The sequence below is a fragment of the Augochlora pura genome, chromosome 7, assembly GCF_028453695.1.
Source record: "Augochlora pura isolate Apur16 chromosome 7, APUR_v2.2.1, whole genome shotgun sequence".
Lineage (NCBI taxonomy): Eukaryota > Metazoa > Arthropoda > Insecta > Hymenoptera > Halictidae > Augochlora > Augochlora pura.
Genome location: NC_135778.1, coordinates 39,912,495 through 39,936,824, shown reverse-complemented (window position 1 = coordinate 39,936,824; position 24,330 = coordinate 39,912,495). Strand labels below are relative to the sequence as shown.

At 38.3% G+C, this 24,330-nt stretch overlaps 2 protein-coding genes across 6 annotated transcripts in view; both read right to left on the bottom strand.

Annotated features, from left to right (window-relative positions):
* The window catches only part of LOC144473337 (epidermal growth factor receptor kinase substrate 8), a 30,470-nt gene extending 8,935 nt beyond the window's left edge, over positions 1-21,535 (bottom strand). Inside the window, exon 1 of one of the 5 annotated variants that reach the window (XM_078187122.1) lies at positions 21,407-21,535. The gene's annotated coding sequence lies outside the window, so the exon portion shown is untranslated. Of the gene's footprint in view, positions 1-117; positions 137-18,828; positions 18,976-21,224; positions 21,377-21,406 lie in introns of those variants that run through there. The other 4 variants (XM_078187123.1, XM_078187124.1, XM_078187126.1 and 1 more) reach the window with 4 other exon arrangements.
* Positions 21,536-22,684: 1,149 nt separating this feature from the next.
* On the bottom strand, positions 22,685-23,435 carry Uqcr-q (Ubiquinol-cytochrome c reductase ubiquinone-binding protein). Its single transcript, XM_078185682.1, has 3 exons — positions 23,362-23,435; positions 23,006-23,171; positions 22,685-22,866 (listed from the first exon to the last, which is right to left on the bottom strand). The coding sequence occupies exons 2-3, from the start codon at positions 23,157-23,159 to the stop codon at positions 22,772-22,774; spliced, it is 249 nt and encodes an 82-aa protein (XP_078041808.1). The 5' UTR covers positions 23,160-23,171; positions 23,362-23,435; the 3' UTR covers positions 22,685-22,771.
* Positions 23,436-24,330: the final 895 nt, after the last annotated feature.

The following is a 24,330-nucleotide window of genomic DNA, read 5'->3' as shown; positions in this document are numbered from 1 at the left end:
GTGGGACTTGAGATGACCGATCAGTCAACCGTTATTGTGTGTTTGTCGTAAAAACGGATTCATTGGCGGCGATAAACCAGTTTCGAGAACCCGCGTGAATCAGATAAAATTACCAACGTAAACACTAAACACGATAGCGGGGACGGCGGGTGGGTCCTGTTTTTTCCCCTCTCTCGTTCGCTTATTCCTCGCGAAAAAACCTTGGCGGAACACGATCCGGGCTCGATCGGACCGAGTCGCGCGGCGTTTCAATCGCTCGACGATGAAGAAGCCCCAGAAGTCCGATAGTTGCACGTCGCGCGGCGTGTCGTATCCGGCTACCGGGTCACCGGGACCATACTTGGCGACGGCGAAACGCCGGCTTGTAACCAAAGTGAAATTCCAACGAGCCTAATTCGCTCGCCGGACACGTCGAGAATTCCTATCGCGGCTTCTGCTTATCGAACGCTGCTGGATTTAACTGATATTTTCGCGGGCTACGATAATTGGGAACGCGAATGACGATTAAAGTTCGTCGACGAAGCAGCGTCGCGGCGATAAGCGCGGAGCCTCTTGCTGCATCGGTTTCCGGAAAAAGCGAGCGTCGCTTTGTCGCGCGCGGCGCCTATTCATTGAAGAACAATTTTACCAGCTCGAAGAATTTAACCCTTCCGCTTAGAATCCTTTTACGTTGCATCGATTAGCCCTTATTTTTTGTACTTATACTTTATATTTTTATACTAGATTATTGTATGATTTTTTAAATTTTGCATACCTTTCGCGGCGAATAAAATAAATAAAATAGATAATATAAAATGTTAATATTTTTCTTGATAGGAGCAGCTAATTTTTGTTTCTTTTACTGTCTTTATTTGATTCCGTTTTTGTACTAATTTTTTACACATTTACGGTTAATATGGCTTCGAGTGAAAATGCTTAACTGGTTGATCGAAACGATACGAATTCTTCGATTCCATCGCGACTCCAACGTTCTTAGATTCGAAACACATCCGTTTCCATTCCATCCAGATTGCGCGCATTCTTTTCAGCTGTGGCTACCTGCGATTCGTACAGTCCGATCATTAGCTCGTTTGCCGAGCTTTCTATTCTCTCGCAAACTAATTAGAAAAATTCTAGACGGTTTTATCACTGAACGGAACCGGCAACCACTTCGATTAAAAACTTTCCTGCCGCTAGAAAACAACGCGAAGCTATGCGTTGCGACGTCCTTCGCCAGCTTTGGTATTTATTGTATTTCTAAGTAATAAAAATAGCGATTAGGATAGAGTATGATCATTGTCACCCCCTTTCAGATATCGTATAAAAATGGAAGCTCTTGTAAATTAATTAGAGAAATTCTAGGCTCGTTGTTATTATTTATAGTAGCATTTATTATAGTACAAGGGGTTAAAAATATTCTAGTTGTTAAAAAATAACGCGAAGCTATGCATTGCGACGTTGTTTAACAGCTTTGCTACCTATTCCTGAGTAATAAAAATAGCGATTAGGATAGAGCATGATCAGTGTCATCCCCTTTGAGATATCCCATTAAAACGGACGCTCTCTTAACTAATTAGAAAAATTCTAGGCGTTTTATCACTGAAGAGAACCAGTACCACTTCCATTAAAAACATTCTCGCTACTAGAAAATAACGCGAAGCCATGCATTGTGACATTCTTTCCAGCTTCGACGCCTATTTCCAAGCAATGAAAATAGCAATCATGCTTCCGTCATTTTCGTCCCCTCCCCTTCGACACATCCTATAAAAACGTCCACTCTCGCAAACATCTGCCGCTTCGCTCGATTCCGACCTAATTATGGAGTGTCTCTACGATTGTTAATTATCAGCTGGCGGTAAAACATTATCTCGACGATCTCGTTCGATTAGAAAAAAAAAAGAGAGTACGAGATAGTGCGAGCAAATAAAACGAGCCGCGCCGTGAAGAAAGTCCCGGCGAGGTCTGTTCCGCGAACAATATTATTAGTGTGATATGCTTCATTGTATTGGTGTTCGAATAAACATTATAAAGTATAAAGTATTATTCGATCATCCCAACCACGTGATCCAAACAGTTCCAAACAGTTTGAAAGCTATGAAACGAGCGTCGCAGCTGAACGCTGACTAAAATCAATAACGCCAGTTTCATAGTTTCCAAGCTAATATTTATGGCTTTTACGGGGCGAGGTGTCCCGCTAGGAGCCCGCATCGTCGCGAGCTTTTATTCGACACCTGGCGAAAACGCGGGCCGCCCGTATGGCTACCAACGCGCGCGCGGATAGGTTTCTCTCGGAGCGAATTCAGAATTTCACATTCCTCGCGGCATAACTATGCAAAAGGAAGAGGAAAAAAAAAAGAAACGAAGAAGAAAAAGTACACGAAGTCGTCTCTCTATCGCAGTTTCACCTCTCCCGTCTTCGCCCGGAGCGACGTTTGGACGGACGCGCGCGCTCGCGTACGAATCCGCTCCTCGCCCCGACGCGACACGGCTACTTTCATGAATGAAGGATTCCGCTCCGCGGCGGATTAGCCCGAAGCATTTAGGGCAACGTCGGTCCCGGTTTCAGTCGACGGTGTTGTATGAATGGCAACGGGGAAAGACTGCTATAGTCGTGTACAATATGGTATAGTTAGAGAGAAGTATGAGTATATTAGGGTAATGGAAAAACGAGAGTAAATGGTACTTGAAGTAATAATTGTGGCGTCTATTTAAGTACTTTTTAATGTATAATAAATTTTCTCCGAGTAGCGTTTAGTTTGCAAATAATGATAAATAATTTGAGAAGGGTAGATGAGATTATTCAAGCTTCGCGGCACCTTTTTATAGTCGACGATTGTCTACAATTATAAGAACGAGACGTAAAGGTCGAATAATCGTGTCTACTCTTCCCGTATTGTCCATTTTTGTTTTTAAATTGACAGAGACTTGGAGAAAAATTACAATTTTTATACAAACTATATTTATACAAATTATATTTTTTATTCTACTACAATATATATTTACCGTGATTTCTATTTTAATTCTACTATAATTTACTGTAATTTCTACTATAATACATATTTACTGTAATTTCTATTTTAATTCTACTATAATATTACTGTAATTTCTACTATAATTCTACCATAATATTACTGCAATTACCACTGTATTTTCAAGATCAAACAAGGCGCGAATTCATTATCAAAAGCGAACCTAATCACGTGTCCACCGAAGCTCTATCAGTTCTAAGGTAAACCACATTGTCTGAAAAATTTGTGGAAGAAATATACAAGATAGCTTTTGTGTATTTATTTAATAAATCCAACAGTCGTAGATTGATCTTCCTTTCATTTTAAATATTTGCTTCCGATGTTTGCGACAGTAGTTGATAGCGCAAACGTTGCTGCAGAAATTCGATACCTGAATTTTTATGGTTCCCCATGACGTGTCTGTTCCCGATGTTGCTTCTTTTAACCCTTTACGGATGAGAGGCGACCACGGCGTTTCGCTTGGCAAGACGAGTGAGAGGCGACTGTCAGTGTTTATATTAAAATAATTTGTATATAAATTATGTAATTCCATTTAATTATATTATTATATATTATATTATATTATATATTAAAATTATATAATTGTATATAATTGCATAAAACTGTATATAAATAATGTAATTGATAATTGAATTTAGAATTTTTTTCAAATTAAAATAATTGGATATAAATTATATAATTGTATATAATGGCAAATAAACTGTATTTGTATTATATACAAATTAAGATAATTGAATATAAATTATATAATTGTATACAATTGCATACAATTGTATATAAATGAATATAATTGTACATAATTGCATACAATCCTATATAATAATATTTGCAAATTATATTTATAAACAAAGTAAAATAATTTATATACAACACACTGACTGGACACATCTGAGAAAATCGCCTCGTGCGATTACCTCACTCGATCGAAAAAAGTCGTCTCGTCCGGCAAAGAGTTAAAAGAATGGACGCGGGTTCGCAGAGCCGCGGCAATAATATAACGATTATGCTTTGACCAGCCGATAATGGAGGCCGCAATCCGCACGCGCAAAGCAATCACGTAACCGACTTGAAAGGTCCATAAACTCTCTTCTGGTAGTTCACACACTAACTTCGCACTATGTCCAAGAGATCATAACTACCGACCGAGTGGACTACCGTAGCCTTTCTTCTTATAGACTATTCTTTTCTCTTTTTTTTTTGGTTCACCTTAACGTAACGTAACCTTATACCGAATTTAAGGATAATTGTTATAAGATAATTGTGAGCATTGCTATGCTATGTTATAGAATTTTTCGAATTTATTTAATGGAATTTATTCTTTTTAAATTTACTGGAATTTATAGATACAATTTATAAATACTAATGCTTCAGAATTAAAAAAAAAGTTTACAAATAGTAAAGGTTATGTCAATGTCAATATTGGAGACAACTTATAAATACTAAAGGTTCAGAAGTGAAGAATATTTACAAATAGTAAAGGTTACGTCAATATCGAAGTCAATATTGAAAAAAATTTATAAATACCAAACGTTCAGAAGTGAAGAATATTTACAAATAGTGTAGGTTATGTTAAGGTCAATATTGCAGACAATTTATAAATAAATAAATATATTATAAATAAATAAATGAATAATAAAAAAAATTACATTTCGTAAAACTTGAAGAATTTAGTAAAAATTGAAGAATTCAGTAAAAATTGAAGAATTTATTAAAAATTGAAGAAAATTTACGAACATAAAAAATTCGTAATTAAATACTCCTTTACCACAAATCTCGCGTCATAAAATCACGGTGCACACTATACTCAGCTTCCTTATCAAACGCTCAACAGGTAGAGCAAAGTTTCGACCGATGCACGTTCAAATTCCGATTCGCCTGAATCGAGGAACACTAAACCGAGTGCCAAGATCGTGGCGAACACAATTAACATTCAAATTCGTAACGCAGAAAACGACGACTGTATATCGACGCCATGGTCTCTCCGTTCCAGGGAATGCTTTCACTGGTGCCAGGGGATTAGGTACCGTGGGAATCTACGTAACGGAGGAGGCATTGTTACACGTTCTATCAGGTGTCGTTCCCTACGATGGAATCAAGTGTGCACAGCGGACCTTAAAGTATTTAGCTCGGCTAGAGCTAGGCTATCCTGTAATAAGGGAAGAACCCGAATAAGCCGACCACGTTATCATTCAGCAGGAAATTATGCCCGTGGTGGAAGCGAACGTATAAGTCCTGATAATAACCGTAAAATTACGCAATAATCCCAGCAATTAGATCGTTTAAGAATCTTAGAGCAGCTGAAGGTAAGTATAGTGTGGTTAGAGTCCCTATAGCAGAGCGTGGAATGACTTTTTTGCGATGCAAGTTAGAAAATTGGTATCAATTGGAAGAATATATAATACATAATAGATAATTAAATGAGAATATATAATATGTAATTAAATAAGAATAAATAATATATAATTACACAAGACTATATAACATATAATGGGCATCTCAAGATTAAATAAAAGTTATTAACCCCCTTACTATACCATTTTCTTTAAAATTACTATAATTAGGATTTTTTCGATTTTACTAATTTTATTAAAAGAAAAAAGAATTTTATATTAATTGTGTGCTCGTGTCTACTCGAATGTTTAAATATTGGTGACAAGAGAATAAAATTGGAATAAAAGATTGAGAATAAAATCCTTCTTAAAGGAACGGATAAATATTCATACTTGACAGCTTATTATTATAAATTAATACAAATCTCCAATTGCGAGCCTGGCTCGTTAAAGTACGGCAAGGGTTTTTAACAGTCTCTCGGCGGGTTCTCCTCGAGAGTTCACTCGCTCTCCTCGTTCCTCGGGGTCTCACGGTACTACAATCGCGTTGAAATTTAAGTTAGGAGCTCGCTAATCAATTGGAAATCCGCTCGGACGGAACACGACAGTCGGAAATCCGTTTGCAACGGTTGAGCGTGACTCTCCCTGCGCAGTGGAGTTCCTAGCGAGTCGGCAATTTAAATTAGTTCCTTTGTATTCGTTCGAAGCAATCATTTGTTGTTCTTCAGTTAGAATGATTGGGGGTTAAGGATAATTTAACAGATTTAATGCGTATTATTTATTAGTTTAATCGGCTAGCGGTTTCGAGGTCTGTAAGTCGGCGATTTAAATTAGTTTCTTTGTATTTGTTGAAGCAACCATTTGTTGTTCTTTAGTTAAGAATAATTTAAATTGACGTAAGAATAGCTTAATGAATTTAATGTATATCATTTTTTAGTTAAACTCCAATTATTAAATTCAAAATTCCAAATGCAACAACAATCCAAATAAGAACTGGCCAGAAAAGGATCGTTAATCCACGTCGAATTAATTTCCGTCGACATCTTCACACGGTGGTCACTCCTGCATCCGTAGCGACCACACCACCACCTCGCGGCGACTTCCCCCGCTATTTCCTTACGTCCGTAATTTCGTAAAATTCCGCCCACCGATCGCCGTTTGCGTGGTGGCACGATCCGCGACAACGGCCGGCCGCGAGTCGTTAAGGCGATCGTGGACTTTTTTTGCAAGACGCGAGAAGGCTGGCTCTCTTTAACGAGGAAAACTGAAATAGGCGTGCGGCGAGGCCGGCACATCGTCTCGCTTCAAATGTATATGATTTTACGGTGACGGCGGATTTGGGTCGTGGAACTATATCGCGATCCGTTAATGGTGTTGCGCAATCACGAGCAGCACACGTGACTCGATAAAAATCGTTGTATCATCGATGCTGGGAATATCGTCGCGCGTTTCCACCGCTCGAGATACGCGGGAATACACGTCCATGAGTACGTACATAGACACGTGCAAATTAGTTCGGTTTTTCTTCCAATTAAAGCAGAAAACTAAAATCTCCCGGAAATGCTGCTTAGTTAACACAAAACTTGATATATTCAACAGAGTAAAAAACAGATGCATTAAAGGAAACTCAAAGGAATTTAATCCGAATGTTAGCAACGCTGGCAGATACCTAACCTCTCAGAAACAATTGAAATCAGTTGTTACTATGAAACAGTTGTAACAGCCAGAGCTATCTTTTGAAAACGGACCGAACTAATTTGTGCTCCTAATACATAGGTACGTACATTCATACATACATCCATACAAAAATGCATACAAAGGTACGTACATTCATACATCGCAGTACAGTACATGTATAGTACATACGTGCGTACTCGTGTATCCCGTTCAGTCGCTTTGTTACCTTTCCTGCCTCCTTATCCGCGGCTAAATTGATACGTAAGTACACGAGCTGCATTCTTGCTGCTCGGATTCTGAGGCGATAGTGCGAAGCTGCGTTCCCATTTGTCCGACGATAGCGGAGGAACGGAATCGGTCTCGGGAAAACTGAGGGGAACGCGATTCTTACGAAACGTGAACGCGTTATTCTTTATTTCTTGTTCGAAACCCTTTATGCAAATTGAAAATTGCCTGAGTTGACCGTAAAAAAATATAACTCGACTAAAAATGTCTTTCTCGTTTTACCAATAAAAATAAAAACGCTGCAACAATATCCTGAAATTCTCCAAAAGTCGCTTCGCTTATGTATCTGATATAAATTTGTTTAAAAACATTGTAAAACCTCTGATAATATTGATGAATTTTGCTGTTTCACTCTCTTTAAACATCGTTTACATATATTTAAAATGCTCACAACTATCATAAATTACGCCGTCGAATAAGGAAATAAAAATACTAAATAAATAGGATGAAACGTCGAAATAACGAAAACCTATAAAAATCGCCGTTTATCGAAAACCGAACAAAAAGGTTCAAATTCGTTGGACAAGCGGTAATTAGAACAGCTTCCCACCCCGCTTACATAACCTATTATGAGCGCGAAGTAATTGGAGTGAGGTGGACAGCTATTTATTACCGTCAACGTGCCTCGAATCATTGTTTTGAGAAAAAACAACTTGCAATCGATATCACACACATATTACATATTATTAAATGCTCTCAGAATTTCATAAAATCGAAATTGTTTACCTAAATCAAGACTTTGGGGATAATTATGTCGTTCTTCGATTTTGTTGATTAATTTGCAGGAGCGGAATTTGTTAATTAATTATAAACCTTCGTTGGAGGCTTTTGCTATAAGCAGTGCGATCCGAATATGCTAATTAGAACACCTAATTTTAGCCGGCACTCGCAGATAAGGTCTTACAACTGGACTCTGCATATTTATGCAAATTCCCGTTTTTTTTTTATTCAGCGTACAGCAAAAGTGAAGGTAGGCAGAGAGGTAGAAGCTTATCTCAATTAATGATTTTGCAAGGCGATGACACAGTTAAAGGATCGTATTTAAACTTCTCCGGGAACTTTCACATTATTCGATCTTTCGATGTGTTGGAATACACGGTTCTCTGTTTGTAAAATCCAAAAAATTTTGGTGGACACCGACGCTGCGAATATATTATGAATTAGTGTGCTAACGCACTGTGCTATACGAGGCAGGTGCGAATAATTATAGACTCGGTGGAACTTTCACATTTTTAGCGATGTTTAAAATAAAATTTTACAAAACGCCGCATTTGAATTAGATTAGAATTGATTGGAGATAATAGAAATTGGAGATCGACAGATTTAACCCTTTCAGTAGAGCACAAAATTTAGAAAAACTAAAACTTAAATTGAATTAAAAAAATTTAAATGTAAATTGAATTAAAAAATATTAAATGTAAATTGAATTAAAAAATATTAAAATTAGAAAAATTTTAATTAAAAAATATGAAAATTAAAAAATATTAAACTGTTCTTTTATAGCAATTTTAAAAATACGCCAATAGGTGTACTTTATTTCTAAATATACCGTGCCCTTTTTACAGGAATTTTGCAATAATTATCCACAGAAGTGATAGAACCGTAAAATGTAATTACAGCATTCGCGTGTGATTTGCATAGATAATTTCCAATAGGGAAATTACAATAGCTAGATAAACTGATACGAACGTCGAATATTTTCAAAAGACAGATCGCATACAATAGAAACCGGGGCATTTCAAACCACGTTATTCAAGCTACCACAGTTTATCGAACTTCGAATAAATAACGAAACAACAAACACCAAAATTTATCGAGGACATCGTAAACGGTTAATAAACGTCGACGAAACGGGCGCGGAAAATTCAAAGTTTATTCGCGTCGAGCAAATCATAAGCGAACGAGACACGTGCGAATGTGCGCCGACATCGAACCGCAAGGGTTCAAAGTTCCCCCGCCGTGCAACGAGGCGCGCGCGATTTCACGCAAACCGATCGAACGCGTCTGTTCCAATGCTCTCTCGGGGGATACGGTTCGATGTAAAGTATTCGATCGGAAATAATTGGTCGCGCGCGCGTTCGTTTCCAGCGTCGAGGCGAAATGAAAGGCGTGTAAGGTGATCCCGATATCAACGGAATCGATTCGATTATAGGCTCCGGTAAAACCGGAGCCGTTGTACACACACAGCGATCGCCGCGCGGCAGCGATTCGTTGCCGCGGCAGCGCGCGGTCGTAACTGTGGATTTGAAATGTCGTAACTGCGACCTAATAGCAGCCACGGCGAAAAGGGAAGGGGTTTAGAGGAGGAAGGAAGGTGAGCGCCGGGGCTTCGTTTGTGTACGCTTCGTAAGATCGAAGCGGCCGATGCATTCGGAGGCCGCGAGCCTCGAATTCCATCGCGGCGCGACGCTACGAATTCCGGATTTCTATCGGTTTTCGTTCGGGCCTACTTTTCCCGGCGCTGTCTTGTACGATTCTAGGGAAGGTGAATAATTTTTCGGAGATTTCTCGTCGATTCGTAACTCCCTGTTCGTCGAAAACCTGTTGAAGTCTCTGGCACGGCTGGATTTTACGCGAACGATATTTTTCGTAGCTAAATTACCATTTGTACAATTTTTTTTAATATAATTATATTTATTATTAGCTATATAGAGGTTAATACGTCTGTTAATGAAGTACGTCTACTCGATAATTTTCTTGTCAATTATAATTTCAGGAAAGCTTGTCAAATTATACCAGTTTTAATAATTTGATTGAACGAGAGTTTTCTATGAAACGCTTGAGAGATATGTTACGGCTATAAAGTGCTAACATTGAACTTTACGCCGCCGCCATTTTGTTTGGAAACCATTCACTACGGGCTATTGCGATCTTCATTGCTTTCTGCATTGTAAAGAGCGTCAGAACTCGTAGAAAATATTACGAGCAAAATGAAGTTATAATACTAGGTCATGTCATGGTAATCTGCTAATTATCATTATAATTTGTGCACTCGTTATGTTTTAATTTATATGCTGTAGGTTACGTACGTAACAAAGTTAGAATTTTTAAGATCTAATAATGTTTTAAATGAATGTAACAAGTTTGGCAAAAGTAGTGTTTTATAGCTAAATTACGGTAAAAATTTCAAGAAATCAAATCTTGTTTATAGAGCTAAACATTCTTTTAAATACAATTTTGTTGACGCGTATTAATTCAACGACTACAATATTTTTAAGATACGGATGGCAAACTAGAAAGTGAAACACTCTATCGACGACCACGGATCCGTTAATAAATACTACACCGCGATCCAAGATGGAGCGTGCCCGTGACGGTCCACGGCGACGGAAATGACGATTTTTATCGACGTCGTGCCGTACGTCGGCAACGGAATTATACAGATTTCCGGGAGTGGCGATCGATCGCGCGCGCGCGCGCGCAAGAAAAAAGACTTGTCCGATCGATCGGAAGGACCCGCAGGAATTCGATTACGTGTCCGATCGTCGTCGGCGTGCCGCGGCGGCGGCGGCGGCGGTCGGACAACGTGTTCTACCCAACGAAAGAAAATAAGACGGGGAAAAGAGCCGTAAAACCACGTCTCGTATTTACGACTTCTCCGGCCGCGACAAGCGCGGGCATAATTGCTTATGGATGCGGACACACCCTCCGAGAAAAATTCATCTCGGGAATGCGCGCTGAAGTAACCGCCGCGTCCTTGACCGTACTTGACGGAAACACGGCGCCCGATCTTCGGGGTTTACCTTCTTCGCGCCTGGTGTTGCCCAACATGGACTACCCGAGACCGCCGAGTGAATTTCCTTTTAAATTCTGCGACCGAAGGCCTCGACTTTCCTGCAACGACGGCGAAGTTTCAGCGAAAGTCTTCCGACGATGTTCAAGCGAAAGAAGTCGCCGCGCGTTTGCTACGTTCGACGTTAACGATGGTAACGCTTGGAGGAGTGTACAGGGTGTGTCAAAATTATTGTAACTATGGGAAGGGGTTCTGTAGCCCTTTCCTTTGCGAAAATGTAATCCGTGGCTTTGTTAACGAGTTATTAATTGAAAACAGTAGGGAATGCGAGGCAAGCGCGAATTTTACGCAAATTTTATTGCAAATAATAATTGAAACATTAAGAGCGCGACAAGAAAATATCGATTTCGATTTTCTAGCGAATTCTGCATTTTATCGTGCAAAGGATAAATTAAAGAATAATTTAATCATTAAATTAAATTAAATTAAAGGATATTATTCGAATAATTGGAGGAATTTCCAAGCTCGTCGGAAAAGCACCGTGAAAGCAGATCTTTAACGCTAGGTGTGCCTAGCGAGTAATAAGGACATGTAAATAAGTGAATCATCGGGTGTGTACGGAATGAATACCTAACTAGAGAATTTTTATTTCAATTGCGCAGCGAAATCGAGGCTTTCTTCTATACAACTATAAAGCAGCTTAATCCTTTACTATCGAATAGCGACTCTAAGGCGCCTCTATAAATTATCATTCCACGTTTCAAAATAATCTTTATCGAATTTACTAATATTTAATAAATTGTTAAGATAAGCTATTATCTGTTATATGAATCATAAAATTCAATTTTACAATGTATAAAGTGCTCCGGGTTATATAAAATGGAAATGCTGTAAATCTGAAGAAATCTTTTGGATTTCCAGTTTTAAAATGGCACCGACTGCAAAGGGTTAAAAGTGGATTGGAAATAACCTTTTCAAAATTAGTAGGTTGAAAATGTATATAGTCGTTTGAAAACTGTTATTCAAATTGCCATTGTTCGTATTGTTACGGTAAAAGTTTCACTCCTGCTTATATTATGATAAAGGTTACGCTTCGCGCCGTGGTAGTTGATTATAGGTACCAACTTCATGCCATGGACGTACTATACTGTATATGTATAGTATGTATGTGGAGAGAGAAGGAACAATTGCACGTGTTACAAATATTTTCGGCTCTCAATGAAGTGTGAAATGTCTGCCGCGTAGGTCGTACGATCAAATTATGTTTCATTTAGGTGAAACCATCAACTCTTACGAAAGTTACCTTGATATTTAAATGGCACTCTGTGTGCCTCGTAACACCTACGCTTCGAAGTTCCATTCCATCGTTTTTGTTCCGTCGATTCTCTAAAGTCGGCTCGTAAAAAGGCAAAATACAAAGTCACGGAAGGGAAAAGAACATTTTCTACTAAAAAGTGATAAAGGAATTTATCGGACAGATAGATTACTATTATTATATAAAATAAAATATGTCTCTAAAATAAGTTCGCACCACTTGTAAAAATTACCTAACAATTTTGTACACTCTATACATTTCCTCTTAGCGTTTATTTCCGGCAAAATTCTTCATAATAAATATAACAAAGTATAACGTGACCTCTTATAAATTACCAAAAAAAAAGTTGTAGTCTTTTAAAAAATCCTTTAAAATTCTTTAAAATATTCTACTATAATTTGCAAGGTTAAATAACGCGCCAGAAAAGAAATTTGATTATGGCGAATCGCGGTCGTCGTCGCACGTGTGTAACCGTTCGCAGGCGAATATTAATTGAGGAAACAATCGAGACAGTGCCGCCATTAATATCCTTCAAAACAACTGGGATAGATCTTCCTAGGATAATTAGGGTGCCTCACGAGTTAATAAATCCGCGGAATCCGCCGATTCCTGTTCGCCATTTTAACGACGTATATACTATACATATACATATATCGAGCGATTACAGGAATTCCTCCTAGTATGCGAATATCCTCGTTACATTCTTCGAGACAATTATGGGATCGCTGGTTATGAAAGAACAAAGCATCAACTGTACGAACGAACGCGGGCCCCTCTATACATACATACATATACGTGGTATATGTATAGTTTCGCTTCTCTCGAAAGTTCAACGTACCACGTCTTAATTACTAGCGAAAAAGCGATAAACAATTTCTTTTTGCATTTCGATTTTCCATTTCACCGTAACTCTGCATTTGTATATGTATATTTTCTGCATCTGTATATGTATATTTTCTGCATTTGCATATATTCTGCGTATATATGTATATTTTCTGCATTTGCATATATTCTGCGTATGATATGTATATTTTCTGCATTTGCATATATTCTGCGTATGTTATGTATATTTCTGCATTTGATATATTCTGCGTATGATATGTATATTTTCTGCATTTGTATACATTCTGCGTATGTACATATTCTGCAAAGCTGACGAACAAACGAATAATGAATAAATGAATAAACGTTCGAATTCCATTGCGAGAAACAACGATAGAACATTGAATAGAGATTCTAATCCGCGTAATAAACATTCCTTACGGAATACGCGTCTTGACCTGATAACCAGATAATAATCCATTTAACTCCCCGGCAGCTTCCTCCACCGCGGACAATACAATTAAATGGAAAGCAGAAGAAAATAAAACAAAAACCGAGAGTTACAGTTTCGAGAGAAACAAACTAGATTTTGGTTACAAAGCCAGAAATTCCTCGCGGCTGCGATAAACCGGTATCGCGACGGAATCTAAACATTCGCGTTATATAAATATTCGTGTGCGGTTAAAGTTAATTGCGCCGAGGTAACTTTCTTGGAGAACTGTATCTTGTTAATATTACTATACCTTGTTAATATTTCTATACTTTGGTAATATTTCTATACCTTGTTAATAAATCGAGTTCGGTGCGGTTTTGTTAAGCTTTACAAAGCGATTAGGAAAAATTGTACAGAAAAATTTTAAATAATCGTCGCGTCGAGGAGATTTCGATTTAATAAATAGATTCGATAGCGAAAGAAATGTTCCAATGTTCTTTTAATTTTTAATCGGCTAAGAAGAAATCACTCGGACAATTGTCTTAGCTAAATATTAGGTCTACCAGAAGGTTATGTTCGACGATGTTATTTTAAGTTCACGTTCTTGATATATTCTTCACAAATGATATTTATATATTGCAATCACTCTGGCAGAAAGCATAAGTAAAGACTGAAATTATCCAGTAGAATAAATATTATTAAAATGCATATAAAATTTATTTTCTTTCATATTAAGAACAGACAGAACTTTCCTATAGACCTAACATTTAATCTAGACCTAATATTTAATATAGACCTAATATTTAATCTAGACTTAATATTTAATCTAGACCTGATATTTAACCTAAACCTAATATTTAATCGAAACAATACAGCAAAGTTCTTCTTCAAGCATCGCTAAATTTTCGAAAATGGCGTACCATCGCGCCAACCATCAAAGTGTATACACATTCAGTCTCGCCGGTTTTTAGCCGAGCCTTTTAGATTCCAATCTACGAGCGGGACGATTATAAAAATGATTCCGCGGCGCGTAGATCGCAAACCGCGAGATTTTCAAGGGAGAGGAAGGACCCCGGGTTTGCCAAGTTTTTCCCCTGGGTCCTGCGCGCGCATTCGCGGGGTAGCGGCGGGCCTTCAATTACGCCTACGTAACGTACGCGAATTACCAGGGAATATTATGGCCGGATTGAAACACGGCTGGGTTCTCTCTCTCTCTCTCTAGACGATGGAAAGAGATTCGCGGCGCGCGGAGAGCGGCGCCCGATACGGGAAAGGGAGACGGAAAGGCTTCTCTCGCGCGGGCTCTCCTGGCATTCTCGACGTTTTCTCGGCCCCGGCGCGCAGCATAGTTCAACTCGACCGGCAATCGCATCTCGCCGCATACCACCGAGGCGAAATTCTCTCGGCCCGAGGTGTGTAACTCGCGGGAGCACGATAAACCCCGATTCCGTGAGCGCGGCCCACGCGAAATTAATTGCTCGACGATGATTTACGACGAGCGGCGACGAAACGCAAGCAGCGCACGCCTTCGAGGACCTTCCCATCGGAAAACTGGTCGCTTTCTGGCCAAACGAGGAATTCGTCTGTCTTTTTTAACCAAAAAATACCGTATTTGTTTGATAAAAAAGCGAGAAATTAATTTAGAACGTTTTTTATATTTGTTATACTTTTAGGAACTTATCTCAGCTTATTAAGTTCATTAAATAGCACAAGCTTATTAAATATTCATTATCACGTTTTTTAATCATCATTGACGAAGAAAATAATGAATTTTGCCTACTAATAATTTTAATTCACAGGTTTATATTTTGCCAATTAATTTTCATTCCAAATAATTGAAATTCTAGTCTAATTATCATTTGATTAAAATTTAAGCAACAACTGCTTAAATTGAAATGTTTAATTTCACTGAAATAATTCTCCAAAAAGTTACGCAATTTATCTTCGACCCAGCTTTTAAAATAAAGCGATAAAATCCCTATCTCTTAGCACATAATTAAAATTGAAAATAGATCGATCCGATATTCTTCTTCTTATCGATGATCTGCAAAAGAGACGCTTCAACAATTTAAAATTATCATTTGAAATTATCAACAAATAAGCTGCCCCATGATCTGTATCCGCATAACTGCTTCTAGGTTATGTCTGATATTCTAGCAATGTAATTTCCATATTTCATAGCGCTGCTACGGCAAAGTAAAAACTGAAATTCATTTGTAACATAACTAAGACCCTAATTTGAATTCGTGCGTGTACCAGCCCCACCCACTTTAATATTCCCATGTATCCTAACGTCGGACAGCTTTATACCGCACGTTTTCCTTCACGTATTCATGTATGCGCGCGTTTTTGTACGGCGCTCGTGTTCAACAGGTGTATCGATGTTCCCATGCAGAATTTTCTGTAACGAGGTGACTGCGTAGCCTAATACGACCATTAGACCGCGGACTCATGTGCAATTAAAGATGTCAAGAAATGCAAATCTTATCCTTAATCGGTGAAACTGTCGGCGGGAGAATTAATAACGTTGTTTAATTAAATATTAATTTTAGAAATCGTTGGCCAGAAAAGCAAAAACTCGAATATGTTACCGGATTATTTAAGACGATAATTGAATGGATCGGTTATATAATTTATGGAATAAGGTGTTCGGTAACGATTCTATATGTAAATAATGCGTGGTATTAACGCGTGGCTTTATACGCGTGGAAGAATATTATTAACAATGTCGACGAGATCCCGGGGACTGTAGGAGAGAAACCTGAAATGCGTGTAAAAATTCGTAAAGAACGGAAATACTATTCTTGGTATCGCGCTGGTACGGCGTTCAGCGATCGACCGCATAGAGAACGCGATGTTAACGATATTAATGCGATATAATTTGTACGGTGTATGTACGTTCTCGCGGGGCGCGGCCGTCGGGAAAACTCGTCCTCCAACGGCCAGAATTTACGCGCGATACCGAACCTTTTCCTGCTCCTCCCATTTTTTCTTTCCTTTTTTTTTCTCCTTTTATTTTTTTGCTCGCGAGACTCCCGACACGGCGCGAAATAGGGGAGGAATTTACGCCGTCATTAACATAACATTCCCGCGCGGAGCAAGGTGGTTACAAGTAAGATCGTAAAACCCGCGTATTCCCGATTTATCACGGCACGAACAACAAAATTATACTTGCTCGCATTCCCATCCTTCGCTAGTGCGTGGAGCATCCCGGTGCACCGGGAAGGTTGTTCACCCTTTAGGGACTAACTGAAACCTTGCGCAAGGTGATCGGAGGAACCGGCGCGCGCGCGCGCGCGACGACGATTTCCTGCGTTCGAATCCGCTCGGACTAACTTTTGCGAAATAGAATAACTTTGAAATTAATTTTAGTAACTCTGAAATTAAAATTAATATTCTAACTTAAATTAAAATTAATATTCTAACTTAAATTGAAATTAATTTTAGTAACATTGAAATTAATTTTAGTAGCTGATATTAAAATTAATTTTAGTAATTTAAATTAAAATTAATTAATAACGAGTTCCTTTATTTATGAAAGTTTTCATTTTATCGAGGTGTCGCGAGCAGCTAGAAATACACCGTCTTGCAATTCGAATAGGTCGAGCTCGTGTCGCTTAAGATTCATTCATGCAAAATAAAGTAGCGCGAGAATTAATTTATCATCGATAATGACTCTGTCGGAGTGACTACGAGGCAACCTATTTTAAGATGCTATTCACTTGTTTACCTTAACGAATAGTGTAATTGAGCGATTAGAAGAACGCTGACTTTGTTTAATGTAATCTATAATTTTCTATTGAGAGATGAAAAGGAAAATATATATTGAATATAATAAAAATTATATATTGAAAATTCCAATGGTCTGTGTCACTTTAAAGTGGTATGATCATTCTCTTCATTTATTCTGTTATCAGGTATGAATTACTTCTCAATAGACGTATGTCGCATGCTGTGACGGCAGTTGTAAATAATACGCTGATGACGTGTTCCGAGGAAGAATTATTGCACCACGGCCAGTCGAGTATTTTGCATTGATAACGAAATTGAAATAGGAAATATTTCGGATCTATTTAAATATAAATATATCTGGTACAAATATTTGTAATTACTCAAGGCATCCTCAACGTTCATAAATCGCGATTTATTAAGTTTTGAAAATTGCAAACTTTAAAAATACTAACATTTTATGTTATATAAATATTGTACTAATATTTAGATGTAATATAAGTCGAATCCATCAATGTATTACCTGGATAAAGAGGTCTCAATTTGTAATAAGACGCGCGACTATTAAGGCATCACGCCTTCGCCCACGAAAACATTACCTCCGCTAGACTTTCGAAACCATAAAACTCACTCGCAGACTATGGACCTAGCGTATTTATAGTGGGTGGGTATATAGTGGTCACAGCAGAACGATGACTTCGATAACTATTGCGTAAAATAGAGTTTTGCTTTTAATACCCTCAATTGTTTGTTCTACGAAAAACAACGAAAAAAAAATTAAATATCGAATTTAAAATATAAATACGAATTTTCTCCATTTTTATTTCGTTAAAGAAGAAGTGTTATAAAAATAAAAATATAATAAAATAGAAGGGATATTTTAGTTGAGATAAAAAAAATTATTAAAAATGTATTTCACAAAAAAACAACGACTTTGATTTCGATCGAATTCGAAGAAGAATTTTGCTGCCTTTGAACCGACTAAAGCGGGGCACGCTATAGCAACCGCGTCAACAACACCAAATAATACACGAATATAAAACGATTATTACCGATATTCTTTCTTTGATTTACAATGTCTCTTTCATCCGACCGCAAAAGCTCCGGCGCCATTGTATTACCCGAAGATGGTGGGTCATTATATTATACGTATAGAACATTTGGCAACAAAGGGCAAATCGTTTACCCCAAAGAATGCGAGGAGGCACGAGAGGTTTCAGGTAGGCGGGTTAGCCACACGCAACCCCGCTGAAAATCACCGAAAGAATAGCCCAAGGGGTTCAAAAGGCCCGGTCCGACTGAGCAGGTCCGGCTGCCGAATTGTACAAGTACAGAACATGTTTCTCCAGGAAATATCTGGCTCGAAAAAGGGGGGGGGGGGGCGCGACAGGTAAACGTCTGTTGAAAGTAAACATATCGCCGGAGAGACGGACACGCGCGCGCGCGCGAGAGCATTGAAAAAGTGGAAAGAAAGTTGCCAATGCGACTCCGCATACCTACTTGATCCCGGCGTTCCCGAACAAGTTTTCACAGTGAATGGACCGAAGGCGGTTCGTACTTTTCATTCGTTCACGTTCATTCCGAGCAATGAATCGATCCGATTTAATCCGAGCTCGTAAATATCGTCGAAATGTGCTGCTCCCCTGAAGTGCTCTAGGCTCGCGAAAAACATGGACTATGTCCGGCCGCGGCCGTTGCAGCCTTATCAGCGGAAAGATTTCAAGATAATTCGATTGTCCTTGTGGCGAAGCATTTTTTTCCTGTACACCAATCGCTCCTTATCGATATCGCGACAAGCGTACAATACAATGCGGATTCAACGAAGCCGACGTTACGATTTTGTTGTTAACACGACTCGCGACGTACGCGGTACAATCGATTGCAACGCGAAATGTTGTTGAATTTCTCAAAGTCCGTGACGTCCGGAAAAACGACGTTGCGCTGCGTTGGATAATCTCTGCGCGAATAACGCGTGAACGCGAGTCGTAAATAACGTCAAACGTTTTTCGTCTGAAACGTACTGCCATGTTTCGTTATAGTCGCGCCGCCGAGTTGATAGCGCGAGTTGAACCCGACGGGTTACACGCGCGCACACTTCTCTTTTTTCCCCTCTTTCTTTCCCAGGATATCGAAGGCCATTCGATGCAATATCGATGTACACACAGGGTTCTCTCTGTAAACGGTTGCAATTTATGTCACGGTGATCGTAATAGAGAACACGTAGGCATTTTCGTAGGCGTGAATTACAGGTGGTTGTGTCGCGTCAGCCGCGGTGCCATCGACATCTTCCTTCTTGGATTCCACCGTGTGTCGTTAAACGATTAAAATAATCCTGACCGTTGCCTGGAATCATCCGTGTTCCTCGTATCCACACAGATTCAAATACCACGGTTTCGCTATTATAGTTATTTTCTCGCGAAGTTGTGTCTCTCTAGAAACGTGCACGCGAGATTAATAATCGATAAACAACATGGTGATCAGGGTCAACGACTTAACGCGTTCTGCGACCGTGTATTTGTATACTCCACGTTTATATCTAGTTCGTTCGCTACGTGTACTATCATCGATCAATACGTAAACAAATAGTACACATCGTTTTCTGTCAATGGAAACGAAACTGCGCGTGGAATATTGGAAAATCGAACCAGAGTATCTGCGTTATTTATAGGTAAGGGAGAACAATCATAAAAACTTGCGAAACAATCGACGCAATTGCATTCCGAACTATCGACTATCTCAGAGATAAGAGCGCTCTGCCATATAAGTAGTTTTACTTGCCACGACTTTGTCCGTGGCAATTGTATCTGAGGTTCGCAATCAAATTATCCTACAAGATAAACAGCAAGAGAGAACGAACGAAGGAAACGTCTACCATAGATGTCACGAATGAGATCACTCCTTCTGAAACGGCCGAAGAGTATTTGCTCATTTTCATAATCATAATTTACTATTGTACTTCGCATTCATAACACCCGTCTGTGATATTTAACCACTATTACTTTTAGACAGCCTATTCCTAAGAATATCTAAAGATCGTCGTAATGCAAATTGAGAATTTATAACATCGATTTCGATCGTCAAGAATCTCTGTTCCGAACAACCGTTGCGAAGAAACAAAATTACCAATCACGATCTGTTACGATTACCGTTCCTGCTTCGGTTCTCATATCGGTCCCGTCACCGTTATTATTTAGTTGAAAACTTCGGTATCCGCCAACAGTTACCCCGAACACGGTTTCTCCGTAACTGTTTTAAACATAACTTTTACATAATAGTTCGGAACAGTTACTTTCAGAAGCACCCGCGGATCAAGATGTTATTAGTCCCACGAATATTGCGGCAGTGTTTCACGAGAAACGGAATTACGTTTTGCGTTGCGCGACTTCGCCAACCTGATTTCCATTAAAAAAATACCGTACAATAGACGGGATGATTGTTCACCGTATACACAAATGCATCCGCGATGGTGTTGCGTCTGCGACGAGCCATCGCCGGAAATCTAATTTCCATCCGATTCTTTTCTATACCGTCGTCACCCGACATACCGACCGTGCATCTTTCTGACGTGTGACCGTGTTCACATTTCTCGAACGATACGTACGGTCTCGCATCGAAAAGAAAAAAAAAAACGAAGAAAATTCGGGCAACAGTGCACGTTGCCATTCGCCAGTACGATTTCTTTTTTCTTGTTCGTTAACCCGTTATCAGCCACGAAGTTCTATACGGATGAGAACGATCGGTGTGTGTTCCGCGGTGTCGATTATCATCGGCGACGTACGGAGAAGCAACAGGTGTGCGATCACACGACACTCTGTTCCACCGCAAGGAGAAATCCAAGTCCGGCGTGTATTCGGTGCAATGACTCCGGTCAAGAAATCATTTCCATAAATACCTTTGACAGCAGCGTTTCACCGAGTCTGCTGGATCACTCTCTGGGTATCACGGCTCGGCACACAGGTACGGGGTAATAAGCGAACGTTCCGAGGGGGGACCACCAGTGTGACTTTGCACGACGTGTACGCGAACGAAGAACTTTTCTCACAAAACTGTTGTTACCGTTCCCATTTTACTTACCTATTTACAAAATTTCCTTCACAATCCGCACACACCAAACAGATAGGAAGAGAGAGAAAAAGAGAGGGAGGGGAAGCTTTGTCGAAGAGAGCTATGTGCCGAACATGCTCGACTGGAAATACCTGAACGACTACCTGATCGCTCTTTACCTTGTCCGCTTCTTACCTGTTTTTCCCCGAGGTGCATTCTTGGTACGGCCCCTCCGATTGGTCGGACCGTACCTGTGGAATATGGCGTTAAGATCTAACGGAATCGGATACTTTCGACACGGTGTAACAGGGACGTATTAACGCCTTGGGAATATACCGCAATCGAGAAGTAATTGATAGAGGATGATGAATAATTAAAATTTATCGATACCGCAATCTTTTTGTAGCGCGTGTAGTAAAATGGAAGATGAGCGAAGAGAATATATAGCGTTGTTGAGAAATAATAACTTGAAACTATCGATGACCCAATAAAACGTTTTAACGTAAATCAATTGAAATTACGATACTTCCATACAATTTATTAGAAGCCTATCAATTCTTGTTAACTTACTTCTGTTTGAATTTCATGCTTCATTAATAAACCAGTAACTGTTAGAGTTTATATTATACAATGTATAATATCTACGATTTATTTAATGCGTTGCAAACAAAACCACAACGCAGATCATTTTGTTACGAATTATAATATGCGTAACATTATTCTATATTGTATAATTGAAATTATTACTACTCGGCACAATTATAACATATAAAAATAATTCGAAAATAAACAAAAGTATTCACGGGGTTAACTACTTTTCCGCCTTAGATGATGTCACGGAATTCCGAAGGAATCCGACAACTTACATCACGAACCAATGAGACTACTCGTTACAACAAGCAAGTATGTATACGGAATTTTTCTCGAAACGAGATGTATAACATTACTTGATTACTTCGTGATAATTTAGTACTTTTCAGTATTTAATTATTTCCAAATTAAAAACAATTTTTGGCCAGCTACTACACTTTTACATTTTTAAAATAATTTTATCCTTTCTTCTACAATGTTATATTCATTATAACGTTCATACTTATTTTGTATCCTTAAAAAGAAATTATTTTAACGTGAAAATGTAAATGTTACATAAAAGAATAATTTTACTTGTTCTTTTTATAATACCACTATTAAATATATTCAATAATTAGTCTACATTGTTGCTGTTAATATAAGTAGTTTAAAATCTTTCTGACTGGCTATAAAGGTAACTTAAATACCATTTAATATTGTTTAAATGATACATTAATAGACTAGAGACTCCAATTTTATTTTCAGGTAATTATTTACATATATTTAGTTCACTAAGAATTGCAATTCCATGCAAATGTACATAGTTTATACATCATTTTCAAAATCAGCTGGGTTTTTACGATGCGTTAAATGATTTTCATGCGTTGCCCACTTCATAGTCAAATGTGCTATGATAAAGCCTGCAACATAAATCAAATATATAGATTTATATAGACATAAACGTAGATATTTATTGATTAAGTTAAAACATACTAATACATTAGGTATTATTACCGACTACAATATCATCAAAATAATAATTATCAAAAGTATACTTACAGGGTGTAACACGAAATATATGATCATTAACTCTGCGTATTACATTGGGTATGCCATCCTTTATCATTCCAGCAAATGGCTTTAGTTCATATGGACTGAGTCGAAAGAATGTGACTCCACTTATTTTCGCAATGTTACCCCAGTGTCTGCCCATTTTGATCGATCTCTGCAAAAGGTAAAAAATGATAAAACATAACCAAACTTAAGGAGCACGTAACAGAAATTGTAATTACATCTTGACAAGTTTAATAAATGCATATATCACTAAAGGTTATTTGTATCTTATTCAAAACGAAAAGTTTTTTGAAGATTTAGCTATTTTAAACTAATAAAAATTATATAACCCTTATACGTACTTTTCTCCTCAAGAGGTAAGGATAATAAAAAGTTACTGGTCTTCCTGATGTATATACAATGCGTTACTTTAAGAGATCAATGCGCCACCTGTTTCCTAAGGAGCGGCTAATTTAAATTGGATACTGCATTTCTACTTGTATGTTAACATTGATTCCTGAAATGAAAATATAAATATGGTAGGAGGCAAGTTTGAATTATCAAATATAATATTAAACTCAAAATTATATCAGTATAGATTTATACAGCGTATAATATAGCGTCAGAGAAATGTAACTAGATTAAGAGATGCTCTTTACGGGAGCCGCCTTAAAATATGAAATGGCAACAGAAATTAGAAATTTATTGGTAAACGTGAGATCTTTAACTAGAGCTAAAATTTTAGATAAATTCTACAACCTAAGACACGATAGAAATGTACTTCCACGTAACCTCGCATGAACTCGTCCCCACTACCAATCACTATCGAGTACCAGCAGAAGGAAAGAATCGTCGACGAATCAATGTTAACCTAGAACATTCATTTCTATTAATAGGCAAAAAGAGAAGGGCAGGCAAAGTTGAAAGCTCGCTCTATTAAATATATTTATTTTGTGAATCCCGCATGAGACGTCGTTCCAAAGCGTGTTAATAAACTTAGCAGTCTATGCCAAAGAATTTTATTTGAAATTATACCTATAGTGAACAGAGCGCTTGAGCGCTCCAATCGTATCAACCTAAAATTCCTAGTCTCATCGTGCGGCTACGTGACAAATCTACTGCCTACACAATGTTCTTCAAGGCTGTACATATACAGAATATGCACACGTGTATTCTAAAGTAATGATGAGAATGGAAAAGACTATGACTTTATAGGGACATTTCGTTTCTATTCAATAATTCATATAACTGAATTCGTAATCTTTGTCACATTATTTTCTATAGTAAAGATAAAATTATTTACAACGCCTGTGCAATCACTCGTATAAAGA